At 43.3% G+C, this 17,081-nt stretch overlaps 1 protein-coding gene across 2 annotated transcripts in view; it reads left to right on the top strand.

Annotated features, from left to right (window-relative positions):
* The window catches only part of KCNH1 (potassium voltage-gated channel subfamily H member 1), a 415,341-nt gene that overhangs the window by 310,596 nt on the left and 87,664 nt on the right, over positions 1–17,081 (top strand). For both annotated transcript variants that reach the window (XM_032641744.1, XM_032641753.1), the window contains exon 10: positions 14,961–15,157. In XM_032641744.1, the coding sequence (XP_032497635.1) occupies positions 14,961–15,157 (197 nt within the window). The remainder of the gene's footprint in view (positions 1–14,960; positions 15,158–17,081) is intronic.

The raw sequence follows: 17,081 nt of genomic DNA on the forward strand, positions 1-17,081 counted from the left end.
CCCACCCTTGTGTTGCTGACCAGCACAAGCCTACCCCTGTGAGGGTCCGCCCTGTATCTCTGGTGGCAGGAGGGACAGAGGGAACAAGCTCCTGCCAGGCAGATCCCAAGGAGAGCGAAGGGGCTGGCCTGCACACATGCAGGGTCTTCTCCCAAACTCATCAATCAGATGAGGGCACGAGGGAGGCCAGGAGTGTGGTGCACCTGAAGCTGTCTTCTGGGCAGAAAACATCAGGAATGGAACAAATCATTCCCCCCTTGATAGTCAGAGCATGGAGGCAGTGTAAATAACACAGCCAAGAAATTGAGCCCTGAAAGAAAGGAGAACATAGCCCAAACCAGCTCTCTTCATTCCTGACCATCCAGCTTTCCCCCTGCTGTTTGAAGGGATTTCCCTTCTCTTTCATGTATCTGAATTCTCTTGCCTCACTGTAGAAGGCTAGCTCCGTTCCCTTTTTCTCTATAAAATCTCTCTAGTTCTGCCCAGACTAGCCTCCCACGTACCTTGGTATTACATTTTTGTTTGTTTTAACTTCACTCTTACATACATGTAAGTTTTGTCTCATATTGTAAGCCCCTTGAATGCAGAGATGATGTCCTATCTTTTTGTTCTATCTCCCTTAATTGCTGGAACGTTGCCTGATCCATAATAGGTCAGGCCAAATTGCTGAACTGGTTTGAATTGTGTGCAGAAGGGTGGTGAGACATAACCCCACCTTTGGGAACTCCCAATCTCATAGCTGCCTGGGAGAATCAGAGGCAGTTCACATCGCACCTGGTGTATGACGTTACAGATTCTCGTGTGGGTTTCATTAACCAGATATGTGGCTGAACCACAGCATGGTCCCATCCCTAATACAGAGATGGTTTGCAGAAGAGCAGAACAATTGTTCTCCTCTGTACCAACTTCAAAAGAAAACAAATGTTTCTTGAACGTCTCTGAACTCTCCTACAAAGCCTAATATGAGACCAAACCTTTCTAGAAGGAGACGCCCCTCTGAGAAGTGGGGTGAACTGCACACCTGGAGCCACGCCTCCTGAGCATCTCCTTCCCTGCTTTCTCTGTCAACAAAAAAAATCCAGTAAAACATGTTGGCTCAGCACCTGACATCACAACACAATCCGATACGATCTGGCACTTAAAGCTAAGGCTTTATTCCTAGTAGTAGATCTTCATGGCTTGGATGGGAAGGCAAATGGATGAGATTTCCACCATGTCTGTCTGTCTTTGATGTACATTCTCATGTCTCTAAACTATAGCAGATGAAGCAGAGGTCACAGACTGCCAGCAGCTTTTTTTTTTTTTCCAGTGAGAACAAGAAGGGCTTGGTGGTTTCACTACAGATAAGAGGAGGCAAAATTTATGAGGTGTCAGAACTCTGCTTAGCTACTGTCCCCCATGGTCTCAGATAATGCAAGGGAAATGTCCATAAGCGCATGCGGGAGAGTTAACTATTCCAAAATTAGCTTGAAAGCCTGGACTTTAGCACCTTTGGGGCGAGGTACATGGTGGATGCCTGAAACGGGGTCCCTGGCCAGTGCCTGGCCTCATGCACAGGGACTCCTCAGCAGATCCTGGTTCCCTGTCCATAGTCAGGGCTGGTGTGGGAGGTGGGTGGGTACCACCAAGGTGTTTAGCTCAAGTCGTTGTAGCTTTTTCTCTGAATGTGCTGCCAGAGCCTCCATCGTCATGTCCATCCGATTCTTCAGAGGTGCAGAAGCCCATGCTTTTTCCTGGAGCAGGTGAAGAAATCAGATGTGTGTATACCTGCCCCCGCAGAACCCAACACACTGTACTGCCCCAGTGGACCGTGGACTCCTGAATTGGCTAGGATGTGGATTCAGCTGCTCCAGCAAAAACCCGAAATAATAGAAGCTTACACAAGACAGAAACTTGTTTTTCTCTCACGGCGCCAGCTGTCCAGGCATAGAGGGCTGGAGTGGTGACTTCATGGTGTCAGGCACCCAACCTCCTTCTAGCCTGTTGCTTCATCCTAACGAGGTTGTCACCTTGGCTTCCTGGCCCAAGAGAGCTCACATCTTGTTCCAGCCAGGAGGAAGCAGGGAGAGGGGAAGGACAGGGCATGACCCTAGAGGTGGCACACATCCCTCTGCACCCCTCCCCTTTACCAGAGCTCAGACAAATGGCCACATTTAGCTGTAGTGCAGTCTTTCTTCTGGTCATCTTTGTGCCCAGCTATAAGGCATGGGTTTTATTTCCATAAGAGGAGAGAATTGGTTCTGGGGAACATGTGGATTCCTAGGCCATGGCTCCTTAAGGTCAAGGCTGTCCCTCATCTATCCTCTTTCCCATCACCTAGCATGGTGCCCGCCCCAGGTAGAGCTCCCTAAATGTTGACTGAAGAGGAGGCTGCGTGAGAGAGGGGATGTAGAAGACAACGCACTGGGAGCATTTCGTGGCCTCTCCCAATGTGGAGGCTGCATGGCAGTGGGGGGAAAGCCGGTGGGTCACGGACAATCATTTAAACCTCTCTGGAGCTCTCTCTTCTCTTTCAAACGGGGCTGATGATCCCTGTGGGATTTGCCTCCCAGGGCTGTTATAGAGGACTCTTCTTTCACTGTGACTACTAGTTTTTGAGCACCTACTCTGTTCCAAGCACAGTGCTAAGTGCTTTGTTCACATTATTTCATGTAATACTTAAAATCGCCCTGTGAGGCGGGTATTATTACCCACATTTTCTAGCTGAGTGAATTGAGACTGGGAGAGGTTAGTAAGATGCCTAGTGCCTTTGCTTTGTTTATGCATCCAACAACCATTGAACGCCAGCTGTGTGCCCAAGACCCTGCTGGGGACCCGGCAATGACAGGGATGAAGAGTGTTTGCAGAGTGCAGGGGCACACGTAATGGGGAGCTGCTCTGGTCAAGGGTCAGAGAGGAGGTGTGGGTGTAGTTCGAGGCATGAGAAGGAGTTATCCAGACCAAGGAGCAGGGCGGAATGTCTGAGGCTGTGCTGAGACGGCCCGGAGGTGAGCCGGGAGCCGGACTTGGAGGGAATCTGAGAACCCACTGTGACTAGAGGCAGAGAGCGAGGGGGAGGGGCTGGCAGGGGCTGCTCCAGCACCCAGCAAGGCGGACCTGAGCTTGAAGCCAGCTTGTCTGGCCCTGAAGCCTGTGTCGAGAGCCTCATCCCCCTCAACTATCCAGTTCAGTGGGTGTGCACAGTCTGCTCAGGACTTGCCTGGAGGGTTTAATCCAGCTTCTTTGTTATGTCCCATAAGCAGAATTATCCCAAGGGCCAGGAGAGAGAATGGCTCTCCCTCAGAGCCTTCCTCGACTATGCCAGGATCTCTGCAGCCACATTTCACCATCCTGATGCAGTGAGTGACAAGGCCCCTCTAGTCTCGAGATGGCTTGAGGGCAGAGGACTTCCTGATGCCCCAGAGAGGAGGAATAAAGGCACTAGGGATGGCCCTCACTGCAGTCTATATTCCTGGCACCTCTGCTCACTGTAGAGTCTGGAAGGTGCTTAGATGAGTTTGCAGCTGAATGAGGAGACCAGGCATTTTTGTCAAAGGATTACAAAATATACTGTCCACGCTCATCCCTGCAGGCAAGTGAAGGAGCAGATAATCCAAAACCTGGAGAACCCAGAGGCTTCCGAATGGCTTTCAGTCCTGCTAAAGGGACATATCCTGTGCCTCAGGGCCTTTGCACGTGCTGTTCCCTCTCCCTGGAATCATCTGTGCTACGTTTTTACGCTGATTCACTGGAACTCATCCTTTAGGTCTCAGCTCAGACGCCACGTGTTCCTGGAAGCCTGAGCTTGAGCCGGATACCCCTCCTGTACTCTCCGCATCATAGCCCCTAACATGTTAGAATCACCTGAGTCTCTCTGAACTCCACTGCATCTGTCATCCCACTGCTATACCTCAGCACCCAGAACAGTGGCTGCCAAGAATTGCATGAGTAACCGAATCAGTTCTTTGTCAGTGGTGTGGGCCTAGAAATGGCTGATGATTTTAGCAGCATATGATGACTTTAACTGCAGAATTATGTTTTGCTTAATACAGGATACCACTGTGAGTGGTCTTTATAAGAGGACATGATAGGGAGTAGTGAAGAGAAGCAGCTGGAGTTTCATTTTTGCTCTGACCCCTCTGGTCCGCCAAGCTCACTCACAGCCAGTCTTTTAAAAACGGGGCTTTTTCTGGAGTGTTCTAAACTCGGTTGTCCGTTTTTGCAACTCTTTAATATTCAGTAGGCTGTGGATCTTCTCAGGTCCCCAGCACCTCTTGAATTGTCCCCAATCACCCCTCTTAACCCTCCCAACCCCCCCACTCCCATCTTCCTTCCCGCTTCAGCCTCTGCAAGTGGCTGTTGCAGCCTCTGCCCTTCATGACGCCAAATTGTCTGCAGGGTGTTTGTTTCCTCCTGTGCTGGACTCCTTGCAGAGATCTCCCCTCCCTCTCTCCTGGTGCCACCTTATCCCTGTGTCCCAACTCCCACCTCTGTTTTGTGAATGTTCCTCAGCCCCACGTTTGTACCCAGAGGGCTGTTTATGTCTGTGGCAAAAGTGGAGGCTCAGTAAAGAAAGCTGCGTATAATTGGGGGTGGGAGGGCAGGAGGATTAATTATCACAGGGATGTTTGCTTGGAGTTTTAATGAGACTGCCTTTCCTTTATTCCCTCTCCCTTTTTTTCCTTTTTCTTTTCCCCCCAGCTCAGAATATCCACTTAGAATGTCTTTTAGAATCTTAGAACCTTAGGTTTTAACATTCTGCACCCAGCGCCTCAGTGTAATAAATAAATCAAAAAGCTGAGGGTCTCAAGAAGTCTGATTGCCGAGTGCATTTGGGTACCTTTTGTTCTTCGGCGAACGATCATTTCACACTAGGGAACAAGAGATGAGTGTGGTTACAGAGTTTGTCCTGGCCTCCGATTCGTAACCCTGACCTGGTAAGTCATTATTCCAGCGATGTGTGTAACTTACAAGCAGCCTGCCAAATGCTCTATGTCCTTCCCTTTGACGGTTTTCCCAAGTTATATGTGTCATAGCTTTATTTCTCATTTGCCAGAATAGTCTTGGGTTTGTTTTGAATCTGACAGGTCCTCTGACACCACATTCTTAAATCTCACTAACAGGTCATTTATACCAAAAAGGCTGCCTTGACAGCAAGAAAGATTGTATGATTTTCAATTTGGGTTGAAAATCAAATGCAAGTTATGACAACACTGAGACTTCCTAGACCCTACAAGTTAATCATGATGATCTTACCTTGAATTACCTTTTGTAGTAGGAACTAGTCTCCATTTATTGTTTCTGTCAAAACCTTTGATTGGAATACTCTTCACGGTGGGAATATTGTCATTTCTAAAGATGCACTGATTTATTTCCTGGAGTGTTTCAAATACAATATGTTTGCCCTTTGTTGTATGCAGTAGATATGCTCCTGAAGAGTTGTTTATAAACTGAATTTTTACAGGTAAACTCATATGTTAAATGCACACGAGGGGCTATTATTTTACTTTATGGGTTCTTTTATAATTAGAAAGACTACTCCTAATTCATTTGAGAATGTTCACATGTTGGGCTTTGTTTAAATGAAGTAATATTTTTTCTGATTACAAGATATTACACTTTAATTGAGTAAAAGCATAAATAAGGAAAATCACAATTCGTAAATCCACCTCCCCATCCCCAGGTAGCACAGTTAATATTTTGATATATTTCCATTGAGTCTTTTTTTATGTCCATTCTTATGACATGGGAACATAATGACTACATTGCTAACTGACCCACATTTCCCCACTTCATGTCTTCAACAATTTTCCCTCATTTTTTTTCTGTAGCGTTTTTTTGAACTTTATTTATTTTTTTATACAGCAGGTTCTTATTAGTCATCCATTTTATACATATTACTGTATACATGTCAATCCCAATCTCCCAGTTCATCACACTACCATCCCCTGCCCCCCGCCACTTTCACCCCTTAGTGTCTACACGTTTGTTCTCTACATCTGTGTCTCAATTTCTGCCCTGCAAACCAGTTCATCGGTACTATTTTTCTAGGTTCCATATATATGTGTTAATATACAATATTTGTTTTTCTCTTTCTGACTTACTTTACTCTGTATGACGGTCTCTAAATCCATCCAAGTCTCTACAAATGACTCAGTTTTGTTCCTTTTTATGGCTGAGTAATAGTCCATTGTATATATATACCACATTTTCTTTATCCATTTGCCTGTTGATGGGCATTTAGGTTGCTTCCATGACCTGACTATTGTAAATAGTGCTGCAATGAATATTGGGGTGCATGTGTCTTTTTGAATTATGGTATTTGCTGTATGCCCAGTAGTGGGATTGCTGGGTCATATGGTAATTCTATTTTTAGTTTTTTCAAGAACCTCCATACTGTTCTCCATAGTGGCTGTAGCAACTTACATTCCCAGCAACAGTGCAAGAGGGTTCCCTTTTCTCCACACCCTCTCCAGCATTTGTTGTTTGTAGATTTTCTGATGATGCCCATTCTAACCGGAGTGAGGCGATGCCTCATTGTAGTTTTGATTTGCATTTCTCTAATGATTAGTGATGTTCAGCAGCTTTTCTTGTGTTTCTTCACCATCTGTATGTCTTCTTTGGAGAAATGTCTATTTAGGTCTTCTGCCCATCTTTGGATTGGCTTGTTTGTCTTTTTAATATTGAGCTGCATGAGCTGTTTATATATTTTGGAGATTAATCCTTTGTCCGTTGATTCGTTTGCAAATATTTTCTCCCACTCTGAGGGTTGTCTTTTCGTCTTGTTTATAGTTTCCTTTGCTGTGCAAAAGCTTTTAAGTTTCATTAGGTCCCATTTGTTTATTTTTGTTTTTATTTCCATTACTCTAGGAGGTGGATCAAAAAAGATCTTGCTGTGATTTATCTCATAGAATGTTCTTCTTATGTTTTCCTCTAAAAGTTTTAAAGTGTCTGGTCTTACATTTAGGTCTGTAATCCATTTTGAATTTATTTTTGTGTATGGTGTTAGGGAGTGTTCTAATTTCATTATTTTACATGCAGCTGTCCAGTTTTCCCAGCACCATTTATTGAAGAGACTGTCTTTTCTGCATTGTATATCCTTGCCTCCTTTGTCATAGATTAGTTGGCCATAGGTGCATGGGTTTACCTCTGGGCTTTCTATCCTGTTCCATTGATCTCTATTTCTGTTTTTGTGCCAGTACCATATTGTCTTGATTACTGTAGCTTTGTAGTATAGTCTGAAGTCAGGGAGTCTGATTCCTCCAGCTCTGTTTTTTTCCCTCAAGGCTGCTTTGGCTATTCAGGGTCTTTTGTGTCTCCATACAAATTAAAAATTTTTTTGTTTCTAGTTCTGTAAAAAATGCCATTGGTAATTTGATAGGGATTGCATTGAATTGATAGATTGCTTTGGGTAGTTTAGTGATTTTCACAATATTGTTTCTCCCAATCCAAGAACATGGTATATCTCTCCAACTGTTTGTATCATCTTTAATTTCTTTCATCAGTGTCTTATAGTTTTCTGCATGCAGATGTTTTGTCCCCCTAGGTAGGTTTATTCCTAAGTATTCTTTTCATTGCAATGGTAAATGGGAGTGTTTCCTTAATTTCTCTTTCAGATTTTTCATCATTAGTGTATATGAATGCAAGAGATTTCTGTGCATTAATTTTGTATCCTGCAACTTTACCAAATTCATTGATTAGCTCTAGTAGTTTTCTGGTGGCATCTTTAGGATTCTCTGTGTATAGTATCATGTCATCTGCAAACAGTGACAGTTTTACTTCTTCTTTTCCAATTTGGATTCCTTTTATTTCTTTTTCTTCTCTGATTGCCATGGCTAGGACTTCCAAAACTATGTTGAATAATAGTGGTGAGAGTGGACATCCTTGTCTTGTTCCTGATCTTAGAGGAAATGCTTTCAGTTTTTCACCTTTGAGAATGATGTTTGCTGTGGGCTTGTTGTATATGGCCTTTATTATGTTGAGGGTAGGTTCCCTCTATGCCCACTTTCTGGAGGGTTTTTTTTTTTTTTTTTTTTTTTTTCTGGAGGGTTTTTATCATAAATCGGTGATGAATTTTGTCAAAAGCTTCTTCTGCATCTATTGAGATGATCATATGGTTTTTATCCTCCAGTTTGTTAATATGGTGTATCACGTTGATTGATTCACGTATATTGAAGAATCCTTGCATGCCTGGGATAAACCCCACTTGATCATGGTGTATGATCCTTTTAATGTGTTGTTGGATTCTGTTTGCTAGTATTTCGTTGAAGATTTTTGCATCTATATTCATCAGTGATATTGGTCTGTAATTTTCTTTTTTTGTAGTATCTTTGCCTGGTTTTGGTATCAGGGTGATGGTGGCCTTGTAGAATGACTTTGGAAGTGTTGCTTCCTCTGCAGTTTTTTGGAAGAGTTTGAGGAGGGTGGGTGTTAGCTCTTCTCTAAACGTTTGATAGAATTCACCTGTGAAGCCATCTGTTCCTGTACTTTGGTTTGTTGGAAGATTTTTAATCACAGTTTCAATTTCACTACTTGTGATTGGTCTATTTATATTTTGTATTTCTTCCTGGTTCTGTCTTGGAAGCTTACACCTTTCTAAGAATTTGCCCATTTCTTCCAGGTTGTCCATTTTATTGGCATAGAGCTGCTTGCAGTAGTCTCTTAGGATGCTTTGTATTTCTGCAGTGTCTGTTGTAACTTCTCCTTTTTCATTTCTAATTTTATTGATTTGAGTCCTCTCCCTCTTTTTCTTGACGAGTCTGCTAATGGTTTCTCAATTTTGTTTATCTTCTCAAAGAACCAGCTTTTAGTTTTATTGATCTTTACTATTATTTTCTTTGCTTCTATTTCATTTATTTCTGCTCTGATCTTTATGATTTCTTTCCTTCTACTCACTTTGGGTTTTGTTTGTTCTTCTTTCTCTAGGTTCTTTAGGTGTAAGGTTAGATTGTTTATTTGAGATGTTTGTTTTTCTTGAGGTAGGCTTATCCTGCTATAAACTTCCCTCTTAGAACTGCTTTTGCTGCATCCCATAGCTTTTGGATCGTCGTGTTTTCATTGTATTTTTTGATTTCCTCTTTGATTTCTTCAGTGATCTCTTGCTTATTTAGTAACGTATTGTTTAGCCTCCATTTGTTTGTGTTTTTTCCCCTGTAATTGATTTCTAATCTCATAGCATTGTGGTCAGAAAAGATACTTGATATAATTTCAATTTTCTTAAATTTACTGAGGCTTGATTTGTGACCCAAGATGTGATCTATCCTGGAGAATGTTCCGTGGGCACCTGAGAAGAAAGTGTAATTTGCTGCTTTTGGATGGAATGTCCTATAAATATCAGTTAAATCTGTCTGGTCTATTGTGTCATTTAAAGCTTGTGTTTCCTTATTGATTTTCATTTTGGATGATCTTTCCATTGGTGTAAGTGAGGTGTTAAAGTCCCCCACTATTATTGTGTTACTGTCGATTTCCTCTTCTGTAGCTGTTAGCAGTTGCCTTCTGTATTGAGGTGGTCCTATGTTGGGTGCATATATATTTATGATTGTTATATCTTCTTCTTGGATTGATCCCTTATCATTGTGTAGTGTCCTTCCTTGTCTCTTGTAACATTCTTTATTTTGAAGTCTATTTTATCTGATATGGGTATTGCTACTCCAGGTTTCTTTTTATTTCCATGTGCATGGAATATCTTTTTCCATCCCCTCACTTTCAGTCTGTATGTGTCCCTAGGTCTGAAGTGGGTCTTTTGTAGACAGCATATATATGATTCTTGTTTTTGTATCCATTCAGCGAGCTTGTGTCTTTTGATTGGAGCATTTAATCCATGCACGTTTAAGGTGATTATCGATATGTATGTTCCTATAACCATTTTCTTAATTGTTCTGGGTTTGTTTTTGTAGGTCCTTTTCTTCTCTTGAGTTTCCCACTTAGAGAAGTTCCTTTAGCATTTGTTGTAGAGCTGGTTTGGTGGTGCTGAATTCTCTTAGCTTTTGCTTGTCTGTAAAGCTTTTGATTTCTCCATCGAATCTGAATGAGATCCTTGCCGAGTAGAGTTATCTTGGTTGTAGATTCTTCCCTTTCATCACTTTAAATATGTCATGCCACTCCCTTCTGGCTTATAGAGTTTCTGCTGAGAAATCAGCTGTTAACCTTATGGGAGTTCCCTTGTATGTTATTTGTCATTTTCCCTTGCTGCTTTCCATAATTTTTCTTTGTCTTTAAGCTTTGCCAGCTTGATTACTATGTGTCCCAGCATGTTTCTGCTTGGGTTTATCCTGTGTGGGACTCTCTGCGATTCCTGGACTTGGGTGGCTATTTCCTTTCCCATGTTAGGGAAGTTTTCAACTCTAATCTCTTCAAATAGTTTCTCGGGTCCTTTCTTTCTTCTCCTTCTGGGACCCGTATAATGCGAATGTTGTTGTGTTTAATGTTGTCCCGGAGTTCTCTTAGGCTGTCTTCATTTCTTTTCATTCTTTCTTCTTTATTCTGTTCTGCAGCAGTGAATTCCACCATGCTGTCTTCCAGGTCACTTACCCATTCTTCTGCCTCAGTTATTCTGGTATTGCTTCCTTTTAGTGTAGTTTTCATTTCAGTTATGTTATTGTTCATCTCTGTTTGTTTGTTCTTTAATTTTTCTAGGTGTTTGTTTTTTAATTCCTCTAGGTCTTTGTTAAACATTTCTTGCATCTTCTCGATCTTTGCCTCCATTCTTTTTCCGAGGTCCTGGATCATCTTCACTATCATTATTCAGAATTCTTTTTCTGGAAGATTTTCTGTCTCCACTTCATTTAGTTGTTTTTCTGGGGTTTTATCTTGTTCCTTCATCTGGTACATAGCCCTCTGCCTTATCATTTTGTCTGTCTTTCTGTGAATGTGGTTTTTGTTCCACTAGCTGCAGGATTGTAGTTCTTCTTGCTTCTGCTGTCTGCCCTCTGTTGGATGAGGCTATCTAAGAGGCTTGTGCAAGTTTCCTGATGGAAGGGACTGGTGGTGAGTAGAGCTGGCTGTTGCTCTGGTGGGCAGAACTCAGTAAAACTTTAATCTGCTTCTCTGCTGTTGGGTTGGGCTGGGTTCCCTTCCTGTTGGTTGTTTGGCCTAAGGTGACCCAACACTGGAGCCTACCCAGGCTCTTTGGTGGGGCTAATGGCAGACCCTGGGAGGGCTGATGCCAAGGAGTACTTCCCAGAACTTCTGCTGCCAGTGTCCTTGTCCTCACGGTGAGACAGAGCCAACCCCCGCGTCTGCAGGAGACCAACACTAGCAGGTAGGTCTGGTTCAGTCTCCTATAGGGTCACAGCTCCTTCCCCTTGGTCCTGGTGCACACACTACTTTTTGTGTGCCGTCAAAGAGTGGAGTCTCTGTTTCCCCCAGTCCTGTTGAAGTCTTTCAACCAAATCCTGCTAGCCTTCAAAGTCTGATTCTGTAGGAATTCCTCCTTCAAAGTCTGATTCTGTAGGAATTCCTCCTCCCGTTGCCAGACCCCCAGGTTGGGAAGCCTGACGTGGGCACAGAAGCTTCACTCCAGTGGGTGAACTTCTGTGGTATAAGTGTTCTCCAGTTTGTGAGTCACCCACCCAGCAGTTATGGGATTTGATTTTATTGTGATTGCGCCCCTCCTACCGTCTCATTGTGGCTTCTTCTTTGTCTTTGGATGTGGGGGATCTTTTTTGTTGAGTTCCAGTGTCTTCCTGTCAATGATTGTTCAGCAGTTAGTTGTGATTCCAGTGCTCTCACATGAGGGAGTGAGAGCACATCCTTCTACTCTGCCACCTTGAACCAATCCTCTATAGCTTTTTAAATTGAAGTATAGTTGACATACAATATTATATGTTATGGGAATACAGAGTAGTGATTGACAATTTTTAAAGGTTATATTCCATTTATAGTTATTAGAAAATGTTGGCTATATTCCCCATGTTGTACAGTATGTCCTTTTAGCTTAGCTTATACCTAATAGTTTGTACCTCTTATTCCCTTACCCCAAAATTCCCCCTCCGCCTTCCCTCTCCCCACACTAGTAACCACTAGTTTGTTCTCTGTATCTGTGAGTCTGCTTCTTTTTTGTTTTATTCACTAATTTGTTGTATTGTTTTTAGATTCCACATGTAAGTAATATCATACAGTATTCGTTTTTCTTTGACTTATTTCACTTAACATAATACCCTCCAAGTCCATCCCTGTTGCTTCAAATGGCAACATTTCATTCTTTTTTATGGCTGAGTAGTATTCCATTGTGTGTTTGTGACATGTATACACACATACACCAGATCTTCTTTATTCAGTCATCTATTGATGGAAGCTTAGGTTGCTTAAAGGAAGTAATCTTAATAAGAATTAGGCAAGATTACCAATGGTCTACTCTCAATAGTTCTGGCTTAGTTATACCACATTTGATCACAGTAGGAGACTGCAGAACTTGTAAATTCCGCATTTTCTCACTGATGGGCAAAACACTCACTTAAGAGAACCTGCCCATTAGAGCCACCTCTAGCTCTTTCTCATCTCGTTATTTCAGGGAAGGAAGTGGGGTGCCGGTTCAGAGCTGGGATGATTTTCAGTGTTCTGCTGGAATATTAGGTAAACCATTAAGTAATTTCTCATGGGCCTCTCATCCTAGAATTCCATGATTCTGTTTGTTCTGGTTATCTATTTCTGCTTAACAAACAGCTCCTAAATTTAGTGGCTTAAGAAAGTAATTGTTTCTCATGATTCTGTGGGTTGTTTGGCTCAGATGGCTCGTTCTCCCTTGAACTTCCCACGCGTGGTTTCTGTCCAGCATTGGCTGGGGCTACAGTCATCTGAAGGCTCGACTGGGCTGGATGACCAAGATGGCTTGCTTACATGACTGACAGAGCCTGGCTGTCCCCAGATCACTTCTATGTGACCTCTTGTGTGGTTTGTTCTTCTCAAAACATGGTGGTTGGGTCCAAGAGGGAGCATCCTGAGAGTAAGTGTTCCAAGAGACACAGGCAGAAGTTACAAGGCTTCTTATGACCCTGCCTGAAAATCCTGCAACATCATTTCTGCCACATTCTATTGATGAAGGCAAGAGACTAAAGTGAGTTCAGATTCAAGGAAAGGGAATTAGGCTTTGCCTCTTGAAGTAAGCTGCAGTATATGTGTAGGGTCCATTTTTTTTTTTTTTTTTTTTTTTTACTGTTTACCATACTGCATGTCAGATAAAGAGCATTCTCTAGGAGAACAGGATTACATAATTATGAAAGGTGTGAGAGGCACTGCAGAGCAGTAAAGAGGGGTTATAGAATGCTCCATATGTATGAATGAATTGGCCAGCCTTTTTGGTGAGAGCTCCATGCTAGGGAGCACACACTGAATGAACCTCTCTCCATGGAAGCCAGGTGGTGTCACACTGAGAGAAACATTACCATCCGCTGGCCCCTGCCCTACTTTAGCCCACTCATAACAGATGGCTGAAAAACACCTGGTAAGGGAATTTAAATAGCACAGTTTTAAAGGCATATTTACCTAAATGCTACCCCAAGCATGTATCCTACTCATATTGAGTTGGTGAAACCGTCTTCATAAATTAGAACTACACATTATTTCACCAACACATAGAGTAATGTGTCCAGTATACTTGCTTTTCAGCTCACGTCGTGGAGGTGCTTAGAGAGGGCTGTACCCGTGGAGTACCTTATGTACTTAGAGCGGACACTTTTTGGTGTTTGAGAAAAAGTCAAGTTCTGTCCAGATGCTTAAAACTCTAATTGCCTCCTTAGCCTGAATTAGGAAAACAGTTGCCCTGTAGATCACACTGAGTCGCGGGTACCTGGGTTCTCGCTGCAGAGTGTGGCTTTTCTGGATGCATGGGCTGACAACTCCCTTGAGAGTTGTTAGATTGGTTTTCACCCTTGTTGCATTGTTTCCTTCCCCCAACCACACACACCCCCCCCCTCTCTGGCTCCCTGGGGATTCAAATTTGTGTTTATCTGTGCTGAAAATTTAAAAGCAAGAGAAACAACATTTCAAGCTATTTATAACCAGAGGCTGTGCCAGGAATGAATTAAGCTTTGCATTAGACATATGTTAAAACATGGGATTCTGGGAAAGGTAGGAAGAATACCCCTAGGTGTGAAAAACAGATATTTAGAGGAGATTGATAGGAGTTTGACCCAGAATATGGCTATGTGGAATGAGTACTCCATTGACTTACTATTAAATATATTGTTAAATATAGTCTTGTGGAATACTAGGTATAGAGGATCCTGGAGATGCCACTTATATAGGGCCCATCTTTTTATACCGCCATTAGGGCATTTGGCAAGGGGAGGAACATGGAAGGAGGTATGGGAGAGAGGATGGGGAATGAGGCGCCACACAAACATAAACCTCAGGGCAGTGGACAGAGTGTGGGAGAAGAGGAACTCCACTCTTGCCTGACTCCTTCCATGTAGGTCATCCTAAACGGGGGAGACACCGCCTGTTCTTCAGCTTCCAATGAAGAGTCCACACCCTCCCCATCGCAGCCTAGTGTGTGCCTCTAAGTCCCTCTAATGTAGACCCCCCGTTCACCTTCCTTCCTCACTTCTCTTTTGCCAGCAGATATTGTGAGAACTCCTACTGTGTGCCAGACACTGGGTGTTAGTGGAGAGATGAGACACAGGAATGCTCATGTTGGGAGACAGACAAAAAACAAGTAAATAATATAATTGCAGACTATGATCGATGCTTCGGAAAACCGTGGGTGATAAAGAATAACACGGGGCTCCCATTTTGGTTAGGGTGTTCAGGACATCACAAACGAACCCACAGTTATTGGTTGAACTTTGACATATATCCTATGGTATTTTAAAGTTTCTTAAATTGCATGTTGCTAAGGTCCAAATTAAAACCATTTTTGCCTTTTCTGAGCCCAAGCCATGGGATGCCAAATGGACAGCAACTCTGGGAGACAGTGGGAAGCCAACCCCGATAGCCAGACACCTCCTACTGATACTTTCCTCATCACCATTTTCTCTCCTCAGGGAAGGGAGACGTGTTTGGAGACGTGTTCTGGAAGGAAGCCACCCTTGCCCAGTCCTGTGCCAACGTCAGGGCCTTGACCTACTGTGACCTGCATGTGATCAAGCGGGACGCCCTGCAGAAAGTGCTGGAATTCTACACAGCCTTCTCCCACTCCTTCTCCCGGAACCTCATTCTCACCTACAACTTGAGGAAGAGGGTAAGCTGGCAATCTCAGTCTCTTTTCTACCAAGAGAGAGTCTCTGTACACTTAGGATAACCACATGAGCCAGGAAAGTCTTCTTGCTGTTTACTTCAGTGGAGCAGTTGATTCTGTAGAGGTTCCGTTTGTTGCTTGCTCTTTGGAGCTTTTGCTATGAAATGAGAGAGAAAAGGATATTGCTAGATTAAAAGATGGATTGATTTTGGTGCAGAAGGGATTTGCTCATGAGTGTGTCTGTGGGCTTTTCCTCAGTAAAATCCTGACCTTCTAGCATTTTGAAAAGATGAGTAAAAAATGAGGTTGTTAGTCAATAAAATGGCTGAGCGGGACCACTTAATTAATATAAAGTGAATTCTCCCTGGCGACTAGGACCCACTAAATGGTGTGAGGCTATTAGCCAGCTGGTAATAAGAATTTTTTTTAAAGATGTGAAAATGATTCAGTTGAGTCCAGAAAATAAGAGATGGAATCTGATTGTCTAGAGAATATTTTGTATACAACTGTCAATTTAACGGACTGAGAAATGATTTGTAGTTTTAAAACCAGAAGATTTCTCATCTGAACTTGTTTCTTTCACCCTCAAATCATCAGAATTGCTCTGTCTCTGCGAGGATTAAAATATGTCTTGTACTCTTGAGGTTTTCATGACTGATTTTCTTGCATTTCATTTATGTCCTTTAGTTAAGAAGTAGCTCTCAACCTATAGACATCGTCTGGGAGGATTGTCATAGGAATCTTTCCAGGAATGACCTCACGATCTGCCCCCCGCCAAAACTGTTCCTCTTCTCGTGGCCCGTCTCTATTAACATTGTCTGTCTCACCCCGGGATTCCAGGTTAGAAACACTGCCGTCAACACTGATGCTTCTTCCCTGTCTCCCACGCCTCAGTTTACTCATCAGATCCTGTTGGTTCCACTGATGCTCTCAAACCTGGGTCCACACTTTGCATCCCCCCTCAGGGCTCTTCCTGAGCTCCTGCACCACGGTGCCCCTGATACAGAGTCTCCCCCTGTTCTGAAGCAACCATAGGCTCCAAACACACCCTCCTTCCCTGTGTCTCTCCTCAATGCGGTGCTTCCTCCTTGGCCACTTATGTGACCTTAAAGACTAATGGGATGACGTCACTCGCCTCCATAAAGACTTTTTGCACCCACCCTAACTACAGGATAATGTCTGCAAACTTCAGCACGGCTTATGTGGTTTTTCACATCTGGCCCGAACTTAACCCCCGAGCTCCAACCCCAGCACTCCAACGCCCACCGGGAGAATGGCCCACACAGCTCTGCAGACATGCCACGCCCTTTCAGAGCACTGTCTCTCTGCATGGGCTTCCTGACCTGGAATTCTCTTCTCTTCTTCTGTGTGTGACACATTCCTGTTAACCCTTAAGAGTCTGCTGAAATGTTTATTTGTTCATCAAATCCAGTACATGCCAACTGAACCAGACTAGATGTATAAAACTGAGTAAAACTAAGTTCCCTAGCTTCAGGAAGCTCAAGTCTAATGGAGACAATCCACACGGGAAAGCTAAGTGTGGTACATGATGCTACGTACAATGAGCGTGATTCGTACAAGGTGTTAACGGGATCATAAGGGAGAAGGGCAGATAAAGGGGGAGTCAGGGAGAAAGTATTGGTGGGGGTGGTGATACCTAAGCTGAGTCTTAAAGGATCAGTTTGCCAAACAAAGAGGAGGGTTACACTTGGAGGAGCAGCTTGAGTAAAGGCGCAGAGAAAGGAAACAGCCTTTTGCCAAGTTTTTTGTACAAGGTTCCAAACGCCTGTCATTGGGTTACCCCACCAATGTGCTTCTACCTATTTTACATTCCTTGAATTACACTGCCTTGTGAGTCCCTGCTCAGAGACCTGGGAGGGCAAGGGCTTGGTATCCCCAGTGCCTAACCCAGCACGGGGTATTATAA

Source organism: Phocoena sinus, chromosome 1 (assembly GCF_008692025.1).
Source record: "Phocoena sinus isolate mPhoSin1 chromosome 1, mPhoSin1.pri, whole genome shotgun sequence".
In the NCBI taxonomy this organism is placed as follows: domain Eukaryota; kingdom Metazoa; phylum Chordata; class Mammalia; order Artiodactyla; family Phocoenidae; genus Phocoena; species Phocoena sinus.